The sequence below is a fragment of the Juglans microcarpa x Juglans regia genome, chromosome 1D, assembly GCF_004785595.1.
Source record: "Juglans microcarpa x Juglans regia isolate MS1-56 chromosome 1D, Jm3101_v1.0, whole genome shotgun sequence".
Taxonomy (NCBI): domain Eukaryota; kingdom Viridiplantae; phylum Streptophyta; class Magnoliopsida; order Fagales; family Juglandaceae; genus Juglans; species Juglans microcarpa x Juglans regia.
The window spans coordinates 21,031,650-21,050,475 of NC_054594.1; the positions used below are offsets into that span (position 1 = coordinate 21,031,650).

At 35.4% G+C, this 18,826-nt stretch overlaps 2 protein-coding genes across 3 annotated transcripts; one reads left to right on the forward strand and one right to left on the reverse strand.

Annotated features, from left to right (window-relative positions):
- Nucleotides 1–454: 454 nt before the first annotated feature.
- LOC121236931 (TBC1 domain family member 13-like) lies at nucleotides 455–9,095 on the forward strand. 2 transcript variants are annotated; one of them, XM_041133452.1, is made up of 9 exons: nucleotides 456–906; nucleotides 1,027–1,119; nucleotides 1,777–1,881; nucleotides 3,813–3,965; nucleotides 5,088–5,186; nucleotides 5,278–5,406; nucleotides 7,153–7,332; nucleotides 8,555–8,671; nucleotides 8,759–9,095. In XM_041133452.1, the coding sequence occupies exons 1-9, from the start codon at nucleotides 583–585 to the stop codon at nucleotides 8,921–8,923; spliced, it is 1,365 nt and encodes a 454-aa protein (XP_040989386.1). In that variant the 5' UTR covers nucleotides 456–582; the 3' UTR covers nucleotides 8,924–9,095. The 2 variants fall into 2 exon arrangements, with proteins under 2 accessions (XP_040989394.1, XP_040989386.1); XM_041133460.1 differs by lacking the exon at nucleotides 1,027–1,119 and having other exon boundaries at nucleotides 455–906.
- Nucleotides 9,096–10,133: 1,038 nt separating this feature from the next.
- On the reverse strand, nucleotides 10,134–18,073 carry LOC121266062 (O-fucosyltransferase 1). Its single transcript, XM_041169768.1, has 9 exons — nucleotides 17,862–18,073; nucleotides 17,598–17,751; nucleotides 15,657–15,735; nucleotides 15,466–15,542; nucleotides 15,065–15,153; nucleotides 14,000–14,123; nucleotides 13,621–13,904; nucleotides 12,008–12,137; nucleotides 10,134–10,947 (listed from the first exon to the last, which is right to left on the reverse strand). Exons 1-9 carry the CDS (start codon nucleotides 17,867–17,869, stop codon nucleotides 10,324–10,326), a joined length of 1,569 nt encoding a protein of 522 aa, XP_041025702.1. The 5' UTR covers nucleotides 17,870–18,073; the 3' UTR covers nucleotides 10,134–10,323.
- Nucleotides 18,074–18,826: the final 753 nt, after the last annotated feature.

Sequence of the window (18,826 nt, forward strand, 5' to 3'; positions counted from 1 at the left end):
ATTCATGTGTTCATGATTAAGATTGACAAAATCAATTATGAAAAATACATTATTATAAAAACACTCTCGAAGTTTACATAAATATTTATTTATAATTTTTTTAAATATATATATAAATAATTATATATATAAAGAGAAATTCTATTTACAGTTTTAAGTGGAAGACTATCTGCAGTCTTATTGATGAATGATGGTAAAAGGAAAACAAACATCATTTTAAAAAGGATATTATTATAATTATAATTTTTTTTTAAATATAACTACATGAGCTTGTATGAGTAATCTTCATTATGAGCTTATATGAGCAATCTTCATTTAGAGACTATACATAGATTAACTCAATTACTCAAATGATGCATATCATATCATGAACATGACCTTTTTTTTTTTTTTAATCCAAATAATTAAGATATTCTCGATATAACTAACGGTAAATGTAATGAACAAATTGCGGTGACGTGGCTCCTCTACTCTCGTCTCTATCTCGACTGTGAAAGCCCTCAGCAGAATTCCGCAAGAAGATTTCCTCTGCTCCCGGGAATTCCAAATTTCTGTAGGCATTGCAGTTCTAAGAATTTAACAATGGTGAACAAGCGCTTGCCCGACTGGCTCAACAGCTCGCTCTGGTCCTCCACTCCTTCTCTCGAAGACGACGAGCGCCTCTCTCGCCACTCCACCACCACTACCACCACCATTTCCTATTCCCCCGCCGTGGAACCCACATTAGATCCTCCAACCCCCCCGACCCCTCCCTCTCCCACCAGAGTAGATCCTGAGAAGCCGCCCGAAACCAAAGATTCTCCCTCCAACGATAGTCATAGTAGCGATCTCAGTTACAATGACATCTCCGAAGAAGTCGACTTCTCCACCGTCGACATTTCTCGCCAGTCTCAGCTCCTCGCCGAGGTTGGCTCTTTCCCTCCCTCTCCCCCGGTTCTATCTCTCTCTGTAAAATGTTGTGTTTATGTATATTGAAATTAACTTTGAAAATTGACTCGGATTTTGGTTGTATTTATGGAAATTTAGATATCGAAGAAAGTGATAAACATACGAGACTTGCGAAGAATCTCATCACAGGGTATACCGGATATCCCTGGGATTCGTTCCATGGTTTGGAAGGTATGTAGTTTGGGAAATGATTTGCACGGACGAGTTGCACGGAAATTACTCGGACCAAGGCAAAAAAAAAAAAAAAAAAAAGAGTGAACAGTAATGGACAGTAAAATAGGAAGAGAAATGCAGGGGAAGTACAACGAGAATTATAAAAAGATTCTTTACAATTACTTTACAGACTGGTTTGTTTAATTTAATGCGGCAGATTGTAACATTTCTTTTTTATTACTTGGCTATACAGTAGATTTGATGTATCTCGTTAACCCATTTGTAAGCATGCCTTTTGTTTTGTTTTTTTTTTTGGCTAAGCCTTTTGTATTTCATTTTTTAGGTCTAATATTTCTCAATGAAAAAATACCTCTAGTCAATTGCTGGAATTGGCCTGCTCGGTTGAGTGGCGTGGCAGTGGCAGATTTAGTTATTTGGGGTCAGAAAATAACATAGAATTAGGATTCAAAGTTTTCACTTAACGTTTTAACAAAAATTTGGACTGCGTAGGGGCCTTTTGTTAAGAAAATGCATTGTTTTTCTTCTTCATACTCATTGCTAGTTTACAGGGTTTCTTTAAGATATTAAAAAGGGAGAAAAATGAGTGTTTCTGGCAGTAGCTATGTTGTGATGAATAGAATTGATATTGACTTTAGGGATTGTTGGTTGTCACAGCTCTTGCTGGGCTATCTGCCGCCAGATCGTGGGCTTTGGTCATCAGAATTAGCTAAGAGGAGGTTGCAGTACAAGCAATTTAAAGAGGAGCTTTTGATGAATCCTGTAAGTCATGTTGTGGATTTTGAATTTTTGATGACTCCATTTCTATTTTCATGTGGTATTGGTTTATTGAGATGACAAGGAATAGCAAAACCAGATAAACTGAACACAATCTTGCCAAAAAAAAAAAAAAAGCTTGCAATTAACTTTAGCATGGATTGAGTCAATCATCCACCTCTTTAGTAATAGTGGAATTTAAGAAAATGCAGCTAGCCTTTTTCGATCCTGAAGATGGTCATTCTGCTTCTTTTATATAGTTAATCTTACCCTCATTACCCCCCACCCCGTTTAAATGCATAGTTGCATACGTACGTACGTGCATACATACATACATATATCTGTGCACTTGCACGTGTATGCTTTTCTTAGTCAATGGGGAGTTCTGGTTGCCTTATCCTCCTTGACTTTGTAATGTTGAACCTTGATTCTCTTGTATGCAATTTCTTTAAAGGTTTCTTTTCTCAAAACATTATTTCCTTTGGGAATAGGATCGCGTGTTCATGTGCTTGTTTTTTCTAGCCAAAATGAACAAATGAATTTAGTATGCTTGTTCTTGCTTATAGAAAGAGATAATAATACACTAAATTAATAATATTCATGGTATTCCTCTTGCTTTAAGCAGTGTGAACTAGAAGTTTAAAGACAATGGGTATTATCTTTGGTTTTGATAATGTGTTTCTTGTATCACTAGATAATCATGCATAGGTGATGCTCTTGTATATGTCTTGTGTGCTTGGGCATGGCCTATTACCAATAAAAACACATTATTGGCTTTAATAATGTGTTTGATTTTTAGAATAAGCAGGGTAAGGGATGAAAAATTGCCTCAAATGAACTTCCTTCCTCATGTGTCTTGACAATTGGCCTTTCTTGCCGTCATTTTATAAAACCTGAACGTCAAGTGAGCCTATAAGTTCAGTTTTCCGGTTCTTTTAGGGCCTGTTTGGGGTTGCGTTAGGAGTCTTAAAAAGTACTTAAATAACTTTAAAATCTCTTTAATGGAAAAATTAGGTTGTTTGGGTGTTACATATTAAAGTACTTTTTAATCTCAAATAAACTAAAAAGTACATTTGAGGAAAATCATTATTTTGGTGCTTTTCCGGATAGTGCAGAACGTAATTCGAATTTTAAAAAAACTGTCAATGGGCGAAAATACCCATACAACTTTAAGATAATTACAATTTTTATACTTTCATGGATATGGTCATAATTTTTTTTTAAAATCAAATGATGTCTTTTCTACATCAAAAAACACTTTTTTAATTGTTTCCAAATGAATATAACATGTTTGGAAGTGCTTTAAACACATGGTTACCAAACAGTAAATAACTTTTTAATAGTAGAACTTATTTTTTAAGCCATAAGCTATGAGTCCTAAAGCTCTAAGAGCCTGTTTGGGATTGAGTTTGAAAGCTTAAAAAGTGCTTTTAACTATTTAAAAGCTCTTTTAAAGAAAAAATGATATGTTTGGTAAATTTATAAAAAGTGCTTTAATCACCTAAAAAATCTGAAAGTCTACTTTTTTAAAAAGCACCAAAGCTCCTGTAGATAACTATATATTTTTAAAAAATTAATGTAACTAACTTTAAAAGTGCTTTAGATACATGTTTATCAAACAGTAAACAACTTTTGAACTATAGAGCTTATTATTTAAGTTATAAACTATAAGCCCTAAAGCTATAAGCTATATTTCCCACCACAATCCCAAACATACACTAAGTTATATTTCCTACCGCAATCCCAAACATGCACTTAATGTCTGATATGGTATGTCTCATAGTCAATAGTTTTACGCATCTACGAGAAGTTGGATGCTAATGAAAATAAATGACTTCTTAAAACATGATGTAGTGTGCTTTTTGTTGCATCCATTTTGAATTTTTTTTCTTTTTCTGTAAAAGTGCGGTTCTCTGAATGTTTCTGTGGCTAGTCAGTCAGAAATCACATGGAGGTTGGATAAAACGAGAAGTTGTGACAAAGGCGACTCAAAAAGTGAAAGCAGGGGCTTGCTCTCAAGATCAGAAATTACCCATGGGGAGCATCCTTTGAGTCTTGGAAAGACCAGCATATGGAACCAATTCTTTCAGGTATTATATCAAGTGACGAGCAATTGAAAATTGGTCCAAAATTCCATAACTGGAAGCTCAGTAATACTATTATGAATCAATTTGTATATGAAATTTTTGTTGTGCAATTCTCACTGTGTGTAACTATTTTGGTTCAATTAGGATCTAATTTGTGATTGGTCTGTGTCTCTTTGCCATCTTTCTTCACTTGAATGATCTAAAATATGTGCATACACTATAGTGATGCTCAAAAACTTTCTCACGAGATCCTGTGCACCATCTTTTTTGTATGGTTCTAGCTATTCAAACAACTATATTCATCAGACCCCCATTTGATGAACTTTGATTTTCTTCGCTGTAGAATCTTTATCATTTTGAGATATCTTTCTCGCATGCATACCAAAAGCATGTGTTCAAAATTATCCCCTTACACGTGTCTCCCAAACTTCCTTTCCATGGTTTATTGCAACAACCCTTTCCACATAATAATAGAGTAGATTGTGAGTTCAAATCTTGACTTCACACTATACTTCTCATTTCAGTTAAATATTCAACATGTTGGACCCTACTTATTAAGGGGGTCTGGGCTTATATGCAGGGGGAGCATTAGAATATTATATGATTAGGTTCCTTCTTTCCCATTGAATTAATCATTTTGGACCACACTGGTCATTTCTCATTCCATAATGACTAATGAGCTCTAGTTCAAGTGGCATCTTCTCACCCTATGGCCTATACAAATAAAGATGGAGGATAAAGTATTATGTTCTAGAGCCAACAAGTTGTGTCTGACTTCCAGTACAAAAGAACGTTCATGTATTGAAAATTGAACCTTGGGTATGAAAATTGTCAGCGCGACACAGTTTTCTTATTCTCTAGGAAATATGCCCGGATTTGCTATGATGGTTAACATTGCACAGAAGTATGTTTGTTGGTTAATGATGAGTGTAAACATGATGGTTTTGGGCTATGGTCAAGATTGTAGCTTGTCCGGAAATATCCAGTATATATTTAGCAAGATTACTGTCTGCTGATTATGTGCCAATCCCAGTGCCTTGGGAAATTGAACATTAGTTATGTAGATTACTAGGTGCTTGTGCAGCCTTCTTGTGAAATATGTAACTCTAAACATTGGTTATGTAGGACACGGAGATTATAGAACAGATTGACCGAGATGTGAAGCGCACCCATCCAGGCATGCACTTTTTCTCAGGGGACTCTCAATTCGCAGAATGTAATCAGGTGTTCCCTTTTGTTACAAAGTTAATTCATACATGTTCAATTTTGTTTAGTATAAGCTGCTTTGCTGACTTATATCCGCCTTATTTTTCAGGAGGCTTTAAAGAACATATTAATCATATTTGCAAAGTTAAATCCAGGCATAAAATATGTTCAAGGAATGAATGAGATTTTGGCTCCTCTATTCTATATATTCAGAAATGACCCTGAAGAGGAATATGCAGTAAGTAATGTCAATTAATTTATGTTCCTTTTTTTCTTGAACAAGTGTCTGTTTTCTGAACACCAGTCTATTTTTTTTGTATATCAAACTTAATTTGAAAGTATCCAGTGATGGTAGTTGGATGCAAGCTTTTATTGTCTTGCTGCCAATAAGGATCACACAACATACTTTGTTGCTTGATTCCGGATTTTAATATTAACTATTTTTTTTCCTTTAGATATATGCTTCCAGGTGCACAGTCTTATACTATTGCTTTAAGTTTCTGGTTCAGAAGCATATGAGTTTAGGTTCTCTTTCATTCTATAGCTCAAATATTGTTGTTGTATTCCCTGGCTTGGAAAAACGTTTGAATTTTCTTTTCCCTGAAAGGCATACTCCAAAACAAAATTAGCGTTTTTATCAAAGTTCTGTTTTTTATTGTTTATCTAGTTCTTTTACACTGGTGGATGGAATCCGTATTAACCTTTAGTTAGCTAAATGAATCTTATTTTGCCATATACATTGATGTGGTGCCAGGGTTTCAAACACAACCAAATTTCTTCTGTGCTGGATTTGCTGGATTTATGTAATTTACATCTTAAGTTTTAGGTATTTTGCACTTTTGCTCAAAAGAACTTTGTTGAGCGAAAACAAAATTTTGATACCCAAGCCAGCAGAGCACAACCCTAGCACACTAGATGTATAAAGAGGAATAAACCCAACTAGCATGAAAACAAAAAGAGCAAAAGTCTTTGAACTCTAGAAAGTTGGTGTATTGGGAACTTGTGTGAGCATCCTCCAAATATAGAGGGTATTGAATACAATGGCTTTTAACTCTGATATCATCCACTCCCCCTTTTCGAAATTTTGGACATTGTGTTCTTGCCAAATGCATCTCATTTCACACAAAGGGACCATTTTTCAGGCATCTGAATTTCTATTGACTTCCGCAAGGGTTTTGTTGGCATGCCGTCAAGTCCACGATCCCTAAAATGCTGAACATCTATGCTCATATTTCTCTAGCATGCTCACAGTGTAGCAAAAGGTGATCAATGCTTTCCTGATTCTACTTTCACATAGAAGCTTAGTGGTCAAAAATAAGATTTGGGGTACAAATCTTAGATCATTGGATGAAACTTGAACCTCATCAACAATTCCTCCCCACCAGAAGTCCCTTTAGAGCTTTTTGAGGCACTAGGCTATGCCAACAAGGACATAAAATAAAGATAAGAAGTCAGTTGCTAGGATAGACGGTGTTTTTAATCAAATTTACCTGCCCACCTTTGGATAAATACAGTGTCTTCCACCCAGCTAAGCGATGTTCCATCTTTCCAAAATGCTATCTCAAATAAATTTCTCCTTGAATGGCTGTAACGACCTAAGGAAAAGTCCAGACCACCTTTGGCCCTTTATTTTCAAACATTTTTTTAAACCCCTTAAACATTTAAAAATAAAATAAAAATCACAAACTCATTAAAAAACACTTCCTTAATTATTAAGTAAAAAAAAAAAAAAAAGGCAATCGGTGAGGAGTGTCGGTAGCCACTCTCGGTGAGAGTGGCATTTTCCATAAAAAAATGTTGGTATGAAATGCTTGTTGCTGGCAATAAACAATTATGAAGACATTACATAACAGTGATGGAAATGTTACAATTATTGTCATTTGCAGCTATCATGTTTCCTGTGATTTTACTTATAAAAAAATGTTTCCTGTGATTTCCTTTGGTTTAATATTGCATATCATTTTCTAATCTATAAGTTATGCAGGCCTCTGCTGAAGCAGACACATTCTTTTGTTTTGTTGAGTTATTAAGCGGATTCCGTGACCACTTCTGTCAGCAACTTGATAATAGTGTTGTGGGAATCCGTTCCACGATTACAAAATTGTCACAGCTTCTTAAGGAGCATGATGAGGAGTTGTGGCGTCATCTTGAGGTCACAACCAAAGTAAGAAATTATTTTAACTGATAAATTATGCTGCCTTTTCAGTCTTCCTTATCTTTCTATGCAAATTTCTCTTAAAGAATAGGGCGGCTCTCAATTTAGGCATCAGACCCATGGTTCAGAACACAGCTGGGATACCATATAGCTTTAAGTATATCTTTTGATACTTTTAATTATATATAAAAAAACATATCTTTTGATGAGATAATGGGACCATTTTGATTAGCGTACCATAACTAAATTCCAATAGAATAAAATAGAAGTTGAATAGAAGCATAGTTTGGTTCTACTTTTGGCTTTAACTATTATAGTGTGAAGGGTATGATATGGGTAAGTGATACGTAGTTGCAAAAGGCTTTTTCTAAGGTTTATTCATCTCGGCTGATGGGTTAAGAATCAGCAATATTATGACGCATAACTTCTTGAGTCGAAATCTCACCATTTACTCCAGTCGGAATGATCCGTCCACAACTTTGTGTTTGTGACTTTGTTTCTTTAATGTTTAGTGTCTGTAACTTATGAGAATGAAGTGATTGATAAAGTTGCTGATTTTTTTTTTTTTTAAACTTGGCTTATTCTCCTATATGTATAGTGGAATGGTCACATATGTTTTTTCTTTTATTTATTTCTTTCCCGCTGGTTTTAAATTTCTATTGATAGGTTTTAAGGGTTTAAGTACAACTAATACTGAAAAAGCTACAAATTTCAAGGTGTAAAATGTCCTGTTGTAATATTTTTAGCTGTAAATCCATGGATTTATCCCTTGGTTGGTACCCCATTTTCACAGCGTCTTTAATGAAAACTCGGTTTGTCTCCTCAACAAACTTTAAAGTATGTCTTCACTTTTTCACCGGAAGAAGAGTGAGGAATTGGTTCAAGAATAGTATAGATTTGGAAGGGGGTGGATATAGTAGTCTTGTTAAAATTTGGGAACTGTCCTTCCTAGTTGCAATGTGGGGAATATGATGGTGCTACTGCGAGTTGGGTGTAATATTTCTGATATGGGCTTTTCTTTTCTTGTAGCTATCAATCACTGCTCTTTTTTCCTTGTTTTTCCATTTGTCTATTCTGTAGCATGACAAGGAATTTCCTGCAGGGCTCTAAGTGTGTTCTGCACGTTGTCCCTTGTCTGATTGTCATAATTTTCCAAAGGTTTATAAAATAATTGTTAATTTCCGGTTGTTTGACAATTTCCTACACTTACTATTTCGTTGGTAAATCACAGGTCAACCCCCAATTTTATGCATTTAGGTGGATTACTCTCCTCTTGACGCAGGAATTCAATTTTTCCGACAGCCTTCACATTTGGGACACACTTCTAAGTGACCCTGAAGGTCCTCAGGTAGTATTACGTAGTCGGCATTATTCTGCTATATATCTCTAAATTTATGCAAAAAGAGGCAGAAAAACTGACAATTTGTGTTTGCAGGAAACCCTTCTTCGGATATGCTGTGCTATGCTGATCCTCATACGGCGGCGCCTTCTAGCAGGTGATTTCACATCGAATCTCAAACTGCTCCAAAACTATCCCCCAACAAACATCAGTCATTTGCTCTATGTTGCCAACACGTTGCGAGTACAATCCATAGGCTAATTTTCTAAGCCACTCTTGATTTTCCCTCTCTTTTTTCTTGTGTTCACAATTTAAGGTTTGTGAATTCCCGATGTAAGTGTTGATCAAAAGTAAATAAATGATAGGCAGCTCAGGGATGACATCCGTTGTTTCTGTTTTTTCTTCTTGCTAGAAATTCATTGCTACCTTAATACATGCATGTATTCACACCCCACCCCCCCAAAATGAGGTTGATTTAATTGTGTAACAATTACCCTTTCAAGTTTCTTTATTTTTTTTCCCCCTTTTGGTGTCATGATTTGATTTAGAATAATATGAGTTGATTTTCGGTATAGCTTGCCAGCAAACTTAATTGATGTTTTCGAATAAATTATTTATTCTTTTTTATTTGTTGTTTGAATAAAAAAAAAAAAAGATTTTAAAACTAATCATTCATTAAAAAAAAAATAATTCAAAAAGTGAAAAAAATACGAAGAACTGATTTGGTCGCTTTTGTTTAGTGTCCTTTTGCTACAATTGCTTTTGATAAAGTGTGCATTTGGCATTTTCAAATGAGGTATAATTGTACCCACTGGTATATGTTGGCCAAACCAGGCCCCAATAAATTGTCTTTGTTAAATTAAGATCAGTGATACACTGTTTTTCCCTGTTGGACGTAAGCCAACCAACCAGATATCATACATTCATAATAGAGTTATAATAAGTTCTCAAGTTACATACAAATTTCGACAAAATCAGGTAGTTCAAAGTAATTCAAATTTGCTCCAGCAACCTTTATCTGTATGACCGACCCCTCTGAACCGTAGGAAACATGAACCTCTACCACCAAATAGATAACACCAACTACGCATCTTCTGAGATTATGCCAGCAAGAATAACTGAAATATCAACCGTCAACTTAAATGATCAAATGAAGAGTAATGCTATACATATTTGTGAAATGCACAAGCATCGTGCAGTCACTTTGAAAAAGAATGAAATCTATTATTAAAAAATTAATTTTTTTTCATATAAATTTCATATTTATTCAAATGATTGCGCGACGCTTACATACACACGACTGTAACTATTATTTCTCTTTATGATATAACATTTGCACTGAACTGGGACATTGTAAGACGTTTTTTTTTTTTTTTTTTTAAGAGCTCTACAACATTCTTTTTCACTTCCTCTAAACCTTTTCTTGTATAATCTGGATGTCCTATTATATCAATACAAAATATGAAACATGTTTGAAAATCTGCAAGTTTAGCATTCAAGAATGTTGGCAGAATCACTCAGGTGCTAAGAAAAGACATTTTACAGGTATAAAATTACCGCGTAATATGGTTGAGAAAATCTCTTGCTTTTCAATTTGATGCATGTGGGGGTTCATTACCGAGTTAGGCTAACCACCAGCTAGAAGTTTGGGTCAAATTTTCTCATCTTTCCGCCCCCGGTATTGTCGAATTTAACGAGGTTGTCAATGACTTGAAGTCATCAGTATCTTCACTCTCCAAATGGCTGCTTAAAACTTGCACAACATCATCAGGTGGACATTTGTCAGCAGGATTCTGTGGTGAAGATTGACAGAAACATTCAGGCCAAGAATTTGTATAGAAGGACTCTGGTGACACCCGCTTGTGGGGTCCACCAAAGTTTGTTTTGAGCATGACTCGCCTAACAGCTTCGTCAAAACCTGCCTTTCGTCCATTCTCCCGATCAATGAAGATAGGGGCAAGACCTTTCCTGTCAGGTCTGATTGTAGTGCGGAAGCCATAGTAAAGGCGGTGTCCAAGGAGATTGTTTGCAAAGTTGCTTGGGCCATCATATGTTGGCATAAAAATGTCAGACAAAAGACAAACCATGTAATCAACAGCCGACCCTGCCAGTCCCCTGGCGTTCTCAACTAGCTCATCTGTATGTTCCACAGAACTGTGGTTCTCAAGACGAGGGAAAAGTGTCCGAAATGGTTCCATGAATCGATTCCCACCAAAAAGCTCACCAGCAGCCAGGTATATTCTGGTAGAATTATCAAACCCCATTGCGTGTAGAATCAGACCAACCTGCAGTGAGAAGAGACATCATAATATTAAAATATGGAGAGTCTATAACCTATCAAAAAAAAAAAAAAAAAAGTATATGGCCTAATACAAAAAATAATCAGAATATATCACTAGACACCACAATGGCGTCATAGTCTATTAGTCTTCTACGCCTCGACAAGCTTAGCTTGGGACTAGTTATGTAAGAAAAAATATCTTTCCAATGCCATCATGGTCTGTTAGGCCCCGTTTGGAACTTAAATTGAACTGTTATTTCAGTTCAGTTTAATTTTAACCTAAGTCTAACATCCAAACATCCAACTCTCAAATCACTAAGTCTCGTTTATTTTCAGAAAACTTCTCAACTCATCTAATCTAATCATTACAACTTTCTCAAATTTTAATACAAAATAAAATAAATAATTTAACTTTTTCAAATTTCCAAAACAAAAATAATATTAAAAAATGTATTCTAACAATATTTTATTCAACTTTTTAACTTTAATCTCAACTCATATCATCTGCGAAAACAAATGAGGCCAAACTCATCTCAATTCAAAACCTCTTTACAAGTGGGATCCACAACTTTTTTTCAACTCAACACCTCTTTACATGCGGGGCCCACAACTTTTTCAACTTCTCATAAATACATCTAAACTCATCTTAACATTTAAACACATCTAAACTCAATTTAGGTGGGCCCTACAAAACTCATTCCACAATCTTAACTCACTACTATTTATAAAGAACTCAATTCATCTCAACTCAGGTCAATATCCAAACCTCCGTTTGGATTCGGAAAGTGTTTTATCTCATCTCATCATTACAATTTTTACAAATTCTCACACAAAATATAATAAACAATTCAACTTTTTCAAACCTCAAAACAATAATAATATTAAAAAATAATATTCTAATAATATTTTTAATATTTTTTTCAACTTTCATCTAAAATCATCTTATCTCTGAATCCAAACCAGCCTTTAGTCTTCTTAGCCTCGACAAGTTTTGAATTAGCTGTGTAAGAAAAAATTATCTTTCCAAAAATAGATTGAAGGACAATGAAAGGCAAGAAGATCACCTCTTCTGGAGTTAATGGGCATTTTCCAATGGCCCTCCTTTCGTCATAATTGAGTACTTTTGGCGCAAAATTTTCCTTTCGGTACTTCTTCAAAATTGCTTGCTCTTGAGGCGTAAATATATCTAAGCACCTATAAGTCATTACAACCAATGTTTGAGGTTAACGGTATTCTCATGCAAATATTTCTAAAATATAAAATATAATTTACTTATAAAAAAAAATATTTCTAAAATATAATTTCATCTCGTCAACCAGAAGATCAACAAGAGAACAACCATCAACTATGGTAAAGGGGGCTCACCAAGAGCTTACCAGCCACATCCCATATATATAACAGAAAAAAAAATCTATATGATGAAAACATAGTTTCAAAGCTTCTACTCAAAAAAAAACATGAACTCATTGGGAAATTAAAAAAAATCTAGAAGGCTCCAGTTAAACAGCTTACCTCCCCCCCCCCCCCAAAAAAAAAAAAAGAAAGACAAAAAGAACAATCAGCAATTTCATTTTCTCCAAATTTAGGTCTGGAAAGTACTTAATTACAACGCAAACATCAAGTTGTGGAAGTTATACGCATTGGAAAACGATGAAGAAGGACCAGCAGTGAGGGTCTTTGGATATGTGTGCTATTGCTAATAAGTATAACATCACCCAGTCCAAATATTCCAAATATTAAAAGAAAAATTAACAAGAAGCAAGAGAATGGTTTAAAGATATAAAAGCTATAAATAACCATGAGGGAAAAATTTGCAAAATTCATATAGAAATGAGAAATAGAAGAGCCCTAACTGTTAAGCCTTAACTGGAGAGTTGAACCTTTTTTTCTGTATGAGACTAAAATTGATGTGCAAGGTGTACTTCAGGGCATAAGTTGTGTCCCACATTTTCCTTTTTCCTTTTTTTAAATTTTGCTAAGCCAAGATTGAAACGAATAGTGCAGATGCAACAGCCCACATTTTTTGAGAAGTTGCTAACTTTCAGAATTGAGGTGATCCATTTACCTTCACCTTGAAACTCGCATCAGAGGAATCCTTACCACACTTTAAAAGCATGTGAGGAAACACACACATGCATTTACAGATGCATCATACAATTAATGCTTTAACACACCCGTCAGTGTACTTATAACCAAAGTGTTCATGACAATGCTATTATGCATGACATCACCAGACTATTTATATGCCAACTGCCACTAAGAAACCCTAAGCCCTCCAAAACCAGGGCATCCACCATTTTGCTCATTTATTCAAACAACTTGAGAGTAGTCTTGAGCTAAGGACATTTTTATAAATAAACAGCCCAAAGCTAAGTTGAGCCAAGCAGTGGAACACTACAATAGAGCAATCGGATAGTTGATATAGCCTTTAAATAAATGAAAAATGCTTGTACAGCTCCTAATGGTTTAGCGATAGATGTACCAATTAGTGTGTCTTCTCCCCCTACTGCAAACACCGTTCTCTTATAAACATATAAAATAAGCAAATATTTCAAGCAATTATTATCGATCTCTAACCCCTTAGCACAGGCTCAGCCAACTGCAAGTGTATGCAAATATTGTAAGAAAGTTTTTTTTTGATAAGTAACAAACATTGTAAGAAAGTTATATACCATACCCAGCAAATGCCAGCATATCCATCTCAAAACGAAGATGTATGGACATGAAGTGACCTTCTGAGCGGAGCTTATCAACTATCGATTGACTTAACTTCATAATATGTGGCTTGAATCTTAGAGCATGATAGTTAACTCTACACCTCAATCTTTGATACTCAGAATTGTCAATTTCTTCAGCCAATCGGTGCGAAAAGGGAGTGAGATAAATAGCACCATGTTCCTTCATCTTCTCCAGAGCAACTGTAGTATACCAATTGATAGGAGCATCTCTAGGAGGACGTAACTGAGTAAAGTCAAGAGAAAGAAATATGAAGTTAATATTTCAAGTATTATTGAAGATTCATGCTCATGAATGTGAAGAAAATGCTAACATTGCACCTGAAAAGCTTTAATCTTTTTAATTCTTCCCTTTTTGTGAATTTCTGGTATGTGTTCAACAATCCGCACGTCAAACCTCAACGTCTTGATAAAATGTTCAACATCATAGATACCATAGAAACCGCTGCATAGAGCAAAAAAAATTATGAGTTATTAATCTAATGAGATACACCAAGTTACATGTTTCAAACCCTGAAACCTCCAAGTTTTACAAAATCATAGCCATCAGATAGACCTTCAACAAATCCTAGAAATACAAATTCTCCAACTCTAAACCCACCATATAAGCATTCATAGGTGGATTTCCAGATCTTTCCTATGTCAATGACGCAGGACATGTGGAGGAACCTGTCTACAGTGCTTGTGATGGCATACATAAACATCTGCAGCTCTAGGCTCAGGATTTTAGAAGAAAGAAACAGGGTTTGTAGATTGAATTATGACTTAAAAAGTTGAATTTTGATGGATGGAAGAAGTTGAAAACTAATAAATAACTTCCTGGGATTTTCTGGCAATCAGCCATGCCGTTCGTTTTATACGGCTCACCCCAGGATCATTGCACCACCCCTTGGGGTTTAGTCCTTGAACAGCCAAAACTTTTTATCTTCTGGTCTACCCCAGATCAGATCATATGTTAAGCCAGTGAAGCCTTAAAATTTTCATCTCTTTAAGATATAGAATTTCCTGTCTATGCAGCCGTAAAAGTACCTTTCTGAAATTTTCTTTCATCTTGAGTCATGCGTGCATCCATGCTTGATGCACCAATTTTTGTCAAACGACCCCCCCTATGCTGTGTAAAGTTTTTTGTAACATAATCCTGTGTATGATGTTTTTAGAAAAAGGACTTTCCAAATCACAAACTGCCACATATGAATTTTAATTTTTCTTGAGAATATATATTAAAATATTTATAAAATAATAAATAAATTTTTTATAATTAAAAACTATATGGGATCCTAAACCTAACTACCCATAGCTCAAGGCATGTTGTCCAGAATTTTCTAATAAAAATACATCCGGTCAAATATATTTTGTCAGTTCACAAAACTATTTGAAAATGCATACCTCTCATCATGCCAAAAGGAGTTTGCATCCAACTCAGGTAGAACTAGTGTAGCATTCATGATTCGTGCAGCAAGAACTGCATTACAAATCTAAAAAATTGAAAAGAGCATATATCAATTTACAACAAACAACTCCATCATAAAAGCAGTACAACACTGATGCCAATTTTATTTAGGTCATGCACAGGGGTTCCCAAATTCTAGCTCGGTAACACAAATTGAGCAGCACATTTGAAAACAACCATTCATTACTTTTTTCTTTTTATCTTTTCGTCTCACACCAAAATAATGGAACAAACATGGAAGGAATATATTTGTTTGGCTTGCACACCATGAGCAAATTTTAAGGACCCATGAGTGAAAATGTGCAACGATGTTAGTAGCAAAGAAAAGGATTCAAACCGCACTACGTTGCTGGTTCAGACCACCATTACAGCGAACACGCAGAAAGCCATTACTCTCACTTCGAGCTGGAGGAGCTGCCACATTGTACAACACCAAACAAAAAATTTAAAATTAGGACCTCTAGAAGCATAAAATTCAGACCCTTCAACATGGGGCAACCATTCTTTGAGAAAATGAAAAGTATGTACGGGGCCAGTCAGATCGTGGAGCAGAGGATGGCCTCCAGCCACCAGCATCAGCACTTCTCCAAAGTTCTTCTACCTTGATCTGCTTGAAACAGGAAGAAAATGAGTGATCAATTGTTGAATGAGTTATAATGGACAACTGATAACACAGGAAGAGTGTGAAGAAAAATCCAGCTCATAAAAATCATGTGTTTCTATTGGTGTAACATCGTAGGGCCCACCCATATGCTTGGCATGAAACTCAAGTAATTAACTCTTCCTAGAAATTCCCTCTATGCTACAACCTTGTACCAGTCAACATCACATAACTCTCCATAAAAATACACCTTTCATAACTCATTGGTTCACTGGTGAGTAGTACTCTGGAGTTAGTCGACACCAAGTACTCATTCTCCAAGAAAGTTAATATCAACTTAGAGTGGAACGTTATTGGGAGCACTAATATGGTGATAATCTCTATAAAAAGATAAATGCAACCCTGCAAAGTGAAAATATGACCGATAAACAACAACAACAACAAAAAAAAAAGGACCACGCCATGTCATTCATTTTGAAGAAATCCAATATGACATGACACTGATGGTATTCATCATTTCGAATCCTGGTAGAAGACCCTTATCCACCAAAGCTGGGATTATTCTACTAAGGGCCTCCATAATAATAATAACCAGCAGAGGAGACAAAGGATTCCCGTGGCAACCCACGCGAGCAATCAAAGACCTGTGGAAATGCTATTTACCGAGACTAAAAAGTGCACAATGGAAATACACTGAGCTATCTAATTGCACCACTCTCCCCAACTTCACATCTCCTTCACATTTTTTTGATAAGTAATTATCATTTCATTATGAAACGCTAAAGGCACATTCCAATTACAATGAGCGTGAAAGTCATCTAGCTAGAAACAGAAAACGATACAAAATAATCACAAAGAGTAAGCCCATGGATGCTGTCCATTGGAGGAGAGTGTTGAAGAAAAAAGTCTTGAGCTCCTCTATCGTCCATTCTAAATCATCAAAATTTCTATCATTTATTTCCCTCGACATGAATAATTTGATTGCTGTTGTTCTGTATTTCTTTCATGGCGGTATCATCACTAGATCAATCAATGCAACAGCAATTAACCTTACTTGGAAAAAGGAATCTCCAGCCACCTTTTTCAGATTTCAGGCCAATCAGTCTTTGTAAGTTTATGGGATATTTGGAACTATCTTCCACACTCCTAAGATTTTGTGAACTACCACCTAGTCCTCTCCATGACTCAAGCCAAAACAACCCGGATGAAGAAGTCACTCCATAAAGCACAAGCCACCTAGTCCTCCCCATGGAACACCACTCAATCGCACAAATGTGTCTTTTCCTCAGATTGTCCATGGTAAGAATCTTCCCGAGAGATGTCTTCCAAGCAAGAAACGCAACTCTTTAAGGTACCTTAGTCTTACATATTCTCTCACAAGGAATGGGGTTATAATTATGGGAAATAAGGACATTGTAGAAGAACAGACATTGAACACACCTTTCTCGGATGGGGCCCAAAGCAACTTGACCTCACCTCTTGTTCTCAAACGAGGAGAGTAGAACGGATTAAAATATGTGGTAAGGGCTTCGAGCTCCCAATCATCAGCCACTCTGATCAAGCTAACATTTTACTGAGTGAATTCACTAAGTTGTCTCCAAATAGAATTCACTAGTTGTCGATGTTTCACTTTAATCGGTCCACTAATTCAGATTCTGAAGCCAATAAACCATAAAGCTACTACCCTTCCAATTCTTCAAAAAACACAAATACTCGAGCCAACAAAGCCATCTAAAAGGTTTCAAATAATATAATATCGCATTTTCAGAATTCCAATTTCTTTCAATTTTCCCACGTTTTCTCAGCAATCAAACAGAAAAAAAATAACAATCACATCCAAAACGCTTTAGGAAATCGACCTAACTAACCTCCGAGCGATTTCCGGATCGACTAGTTCCACTGCTGGAGGAAGAAAACATCAGCGAAACTGTGCAGATCAGGAGCACCAACACCGCGATAGATAACCTCCCCACCATTCCCCTCACCCCTCCTTGCTTCGCGTGGTGCCTATGATGCCCTTGCCTGAGAAAATGGTTTAACTCAATTACTAAACTCCGGTTGTAACGATGGAAGACCGGGCACTTCACTATTTTCCAGGAAAATATGATCGAGAAAGTGAAGGAGCAATGTACCTTCTCATTATTACAAAAAATTGGAAAGAGTTTTATTCAGGATTCAGCTTCTTCGGTCTCTAAACTGCCACTACTTCTGAGACTGTTATCGCCAGAGACTGAAGTGAAAGACAGATCTCATCTCAGTGAAAGAGGATACGAATTTTCTATGTACAAACGTAGAAGTTGGGTTTGGCGGTGGTGCTCATTGGTGGGCCTTCGCTGTGCGTCGTTTGGTCCGAGAAACCTATTTTTATTTGATTGGCGCGTTTTGAACAGGTTCACAGGTCATGTTTTGGGATCGCATTCAAGCTATCTCAAGTCATGAATATTTAACTATATAGATTAATTAAAATCTAACTCGTTAAATTAAACATGTCAAATTTTAAAATCTTAATTCAATCTATTTAGATAACGGATCGTGTTGTATTTTCTATTTTGATCTGTTTAATAATTAATTAGAAATAAGTTAACATGACACAACTCATTTAATCTCGTTCGTTTCATTTAAATGGATTGAACTAAAATGTACAAGTTATTTGACCTGATTAACATAATTTCACATAAAAGTTAAAATTTATATTTATTAATAATCACAATATCTTAAAAAATATATATCAATATTTTTCAAATTTTAATGTATAATAAAACCACTATTTCAAACCATGCAATAATAAATATGAACATATGTCTAAAACTACAATCCCAATAATAAAAATAGAAGCATACTAAGAAATACCAATATTAGAACTTAACAATAATAAAATTTTAATTTTGAAATAAATTCTAAAAAGGTCAAAATGGATTGATTTCATGTTAAGTAGGTTGACTTGTTAGCCCGTTTATAAATTGTGTCTTAACGGGTCAATTCGTTTTGACCTGAAAACCCGTTAATATTAAACCCAAACTCGCTAATTTCGTGTCATGTTCGTGTTAGGTTTACAAGTCGATATATTGGTACCCCTTGTTTTGAAGATTGACTAATG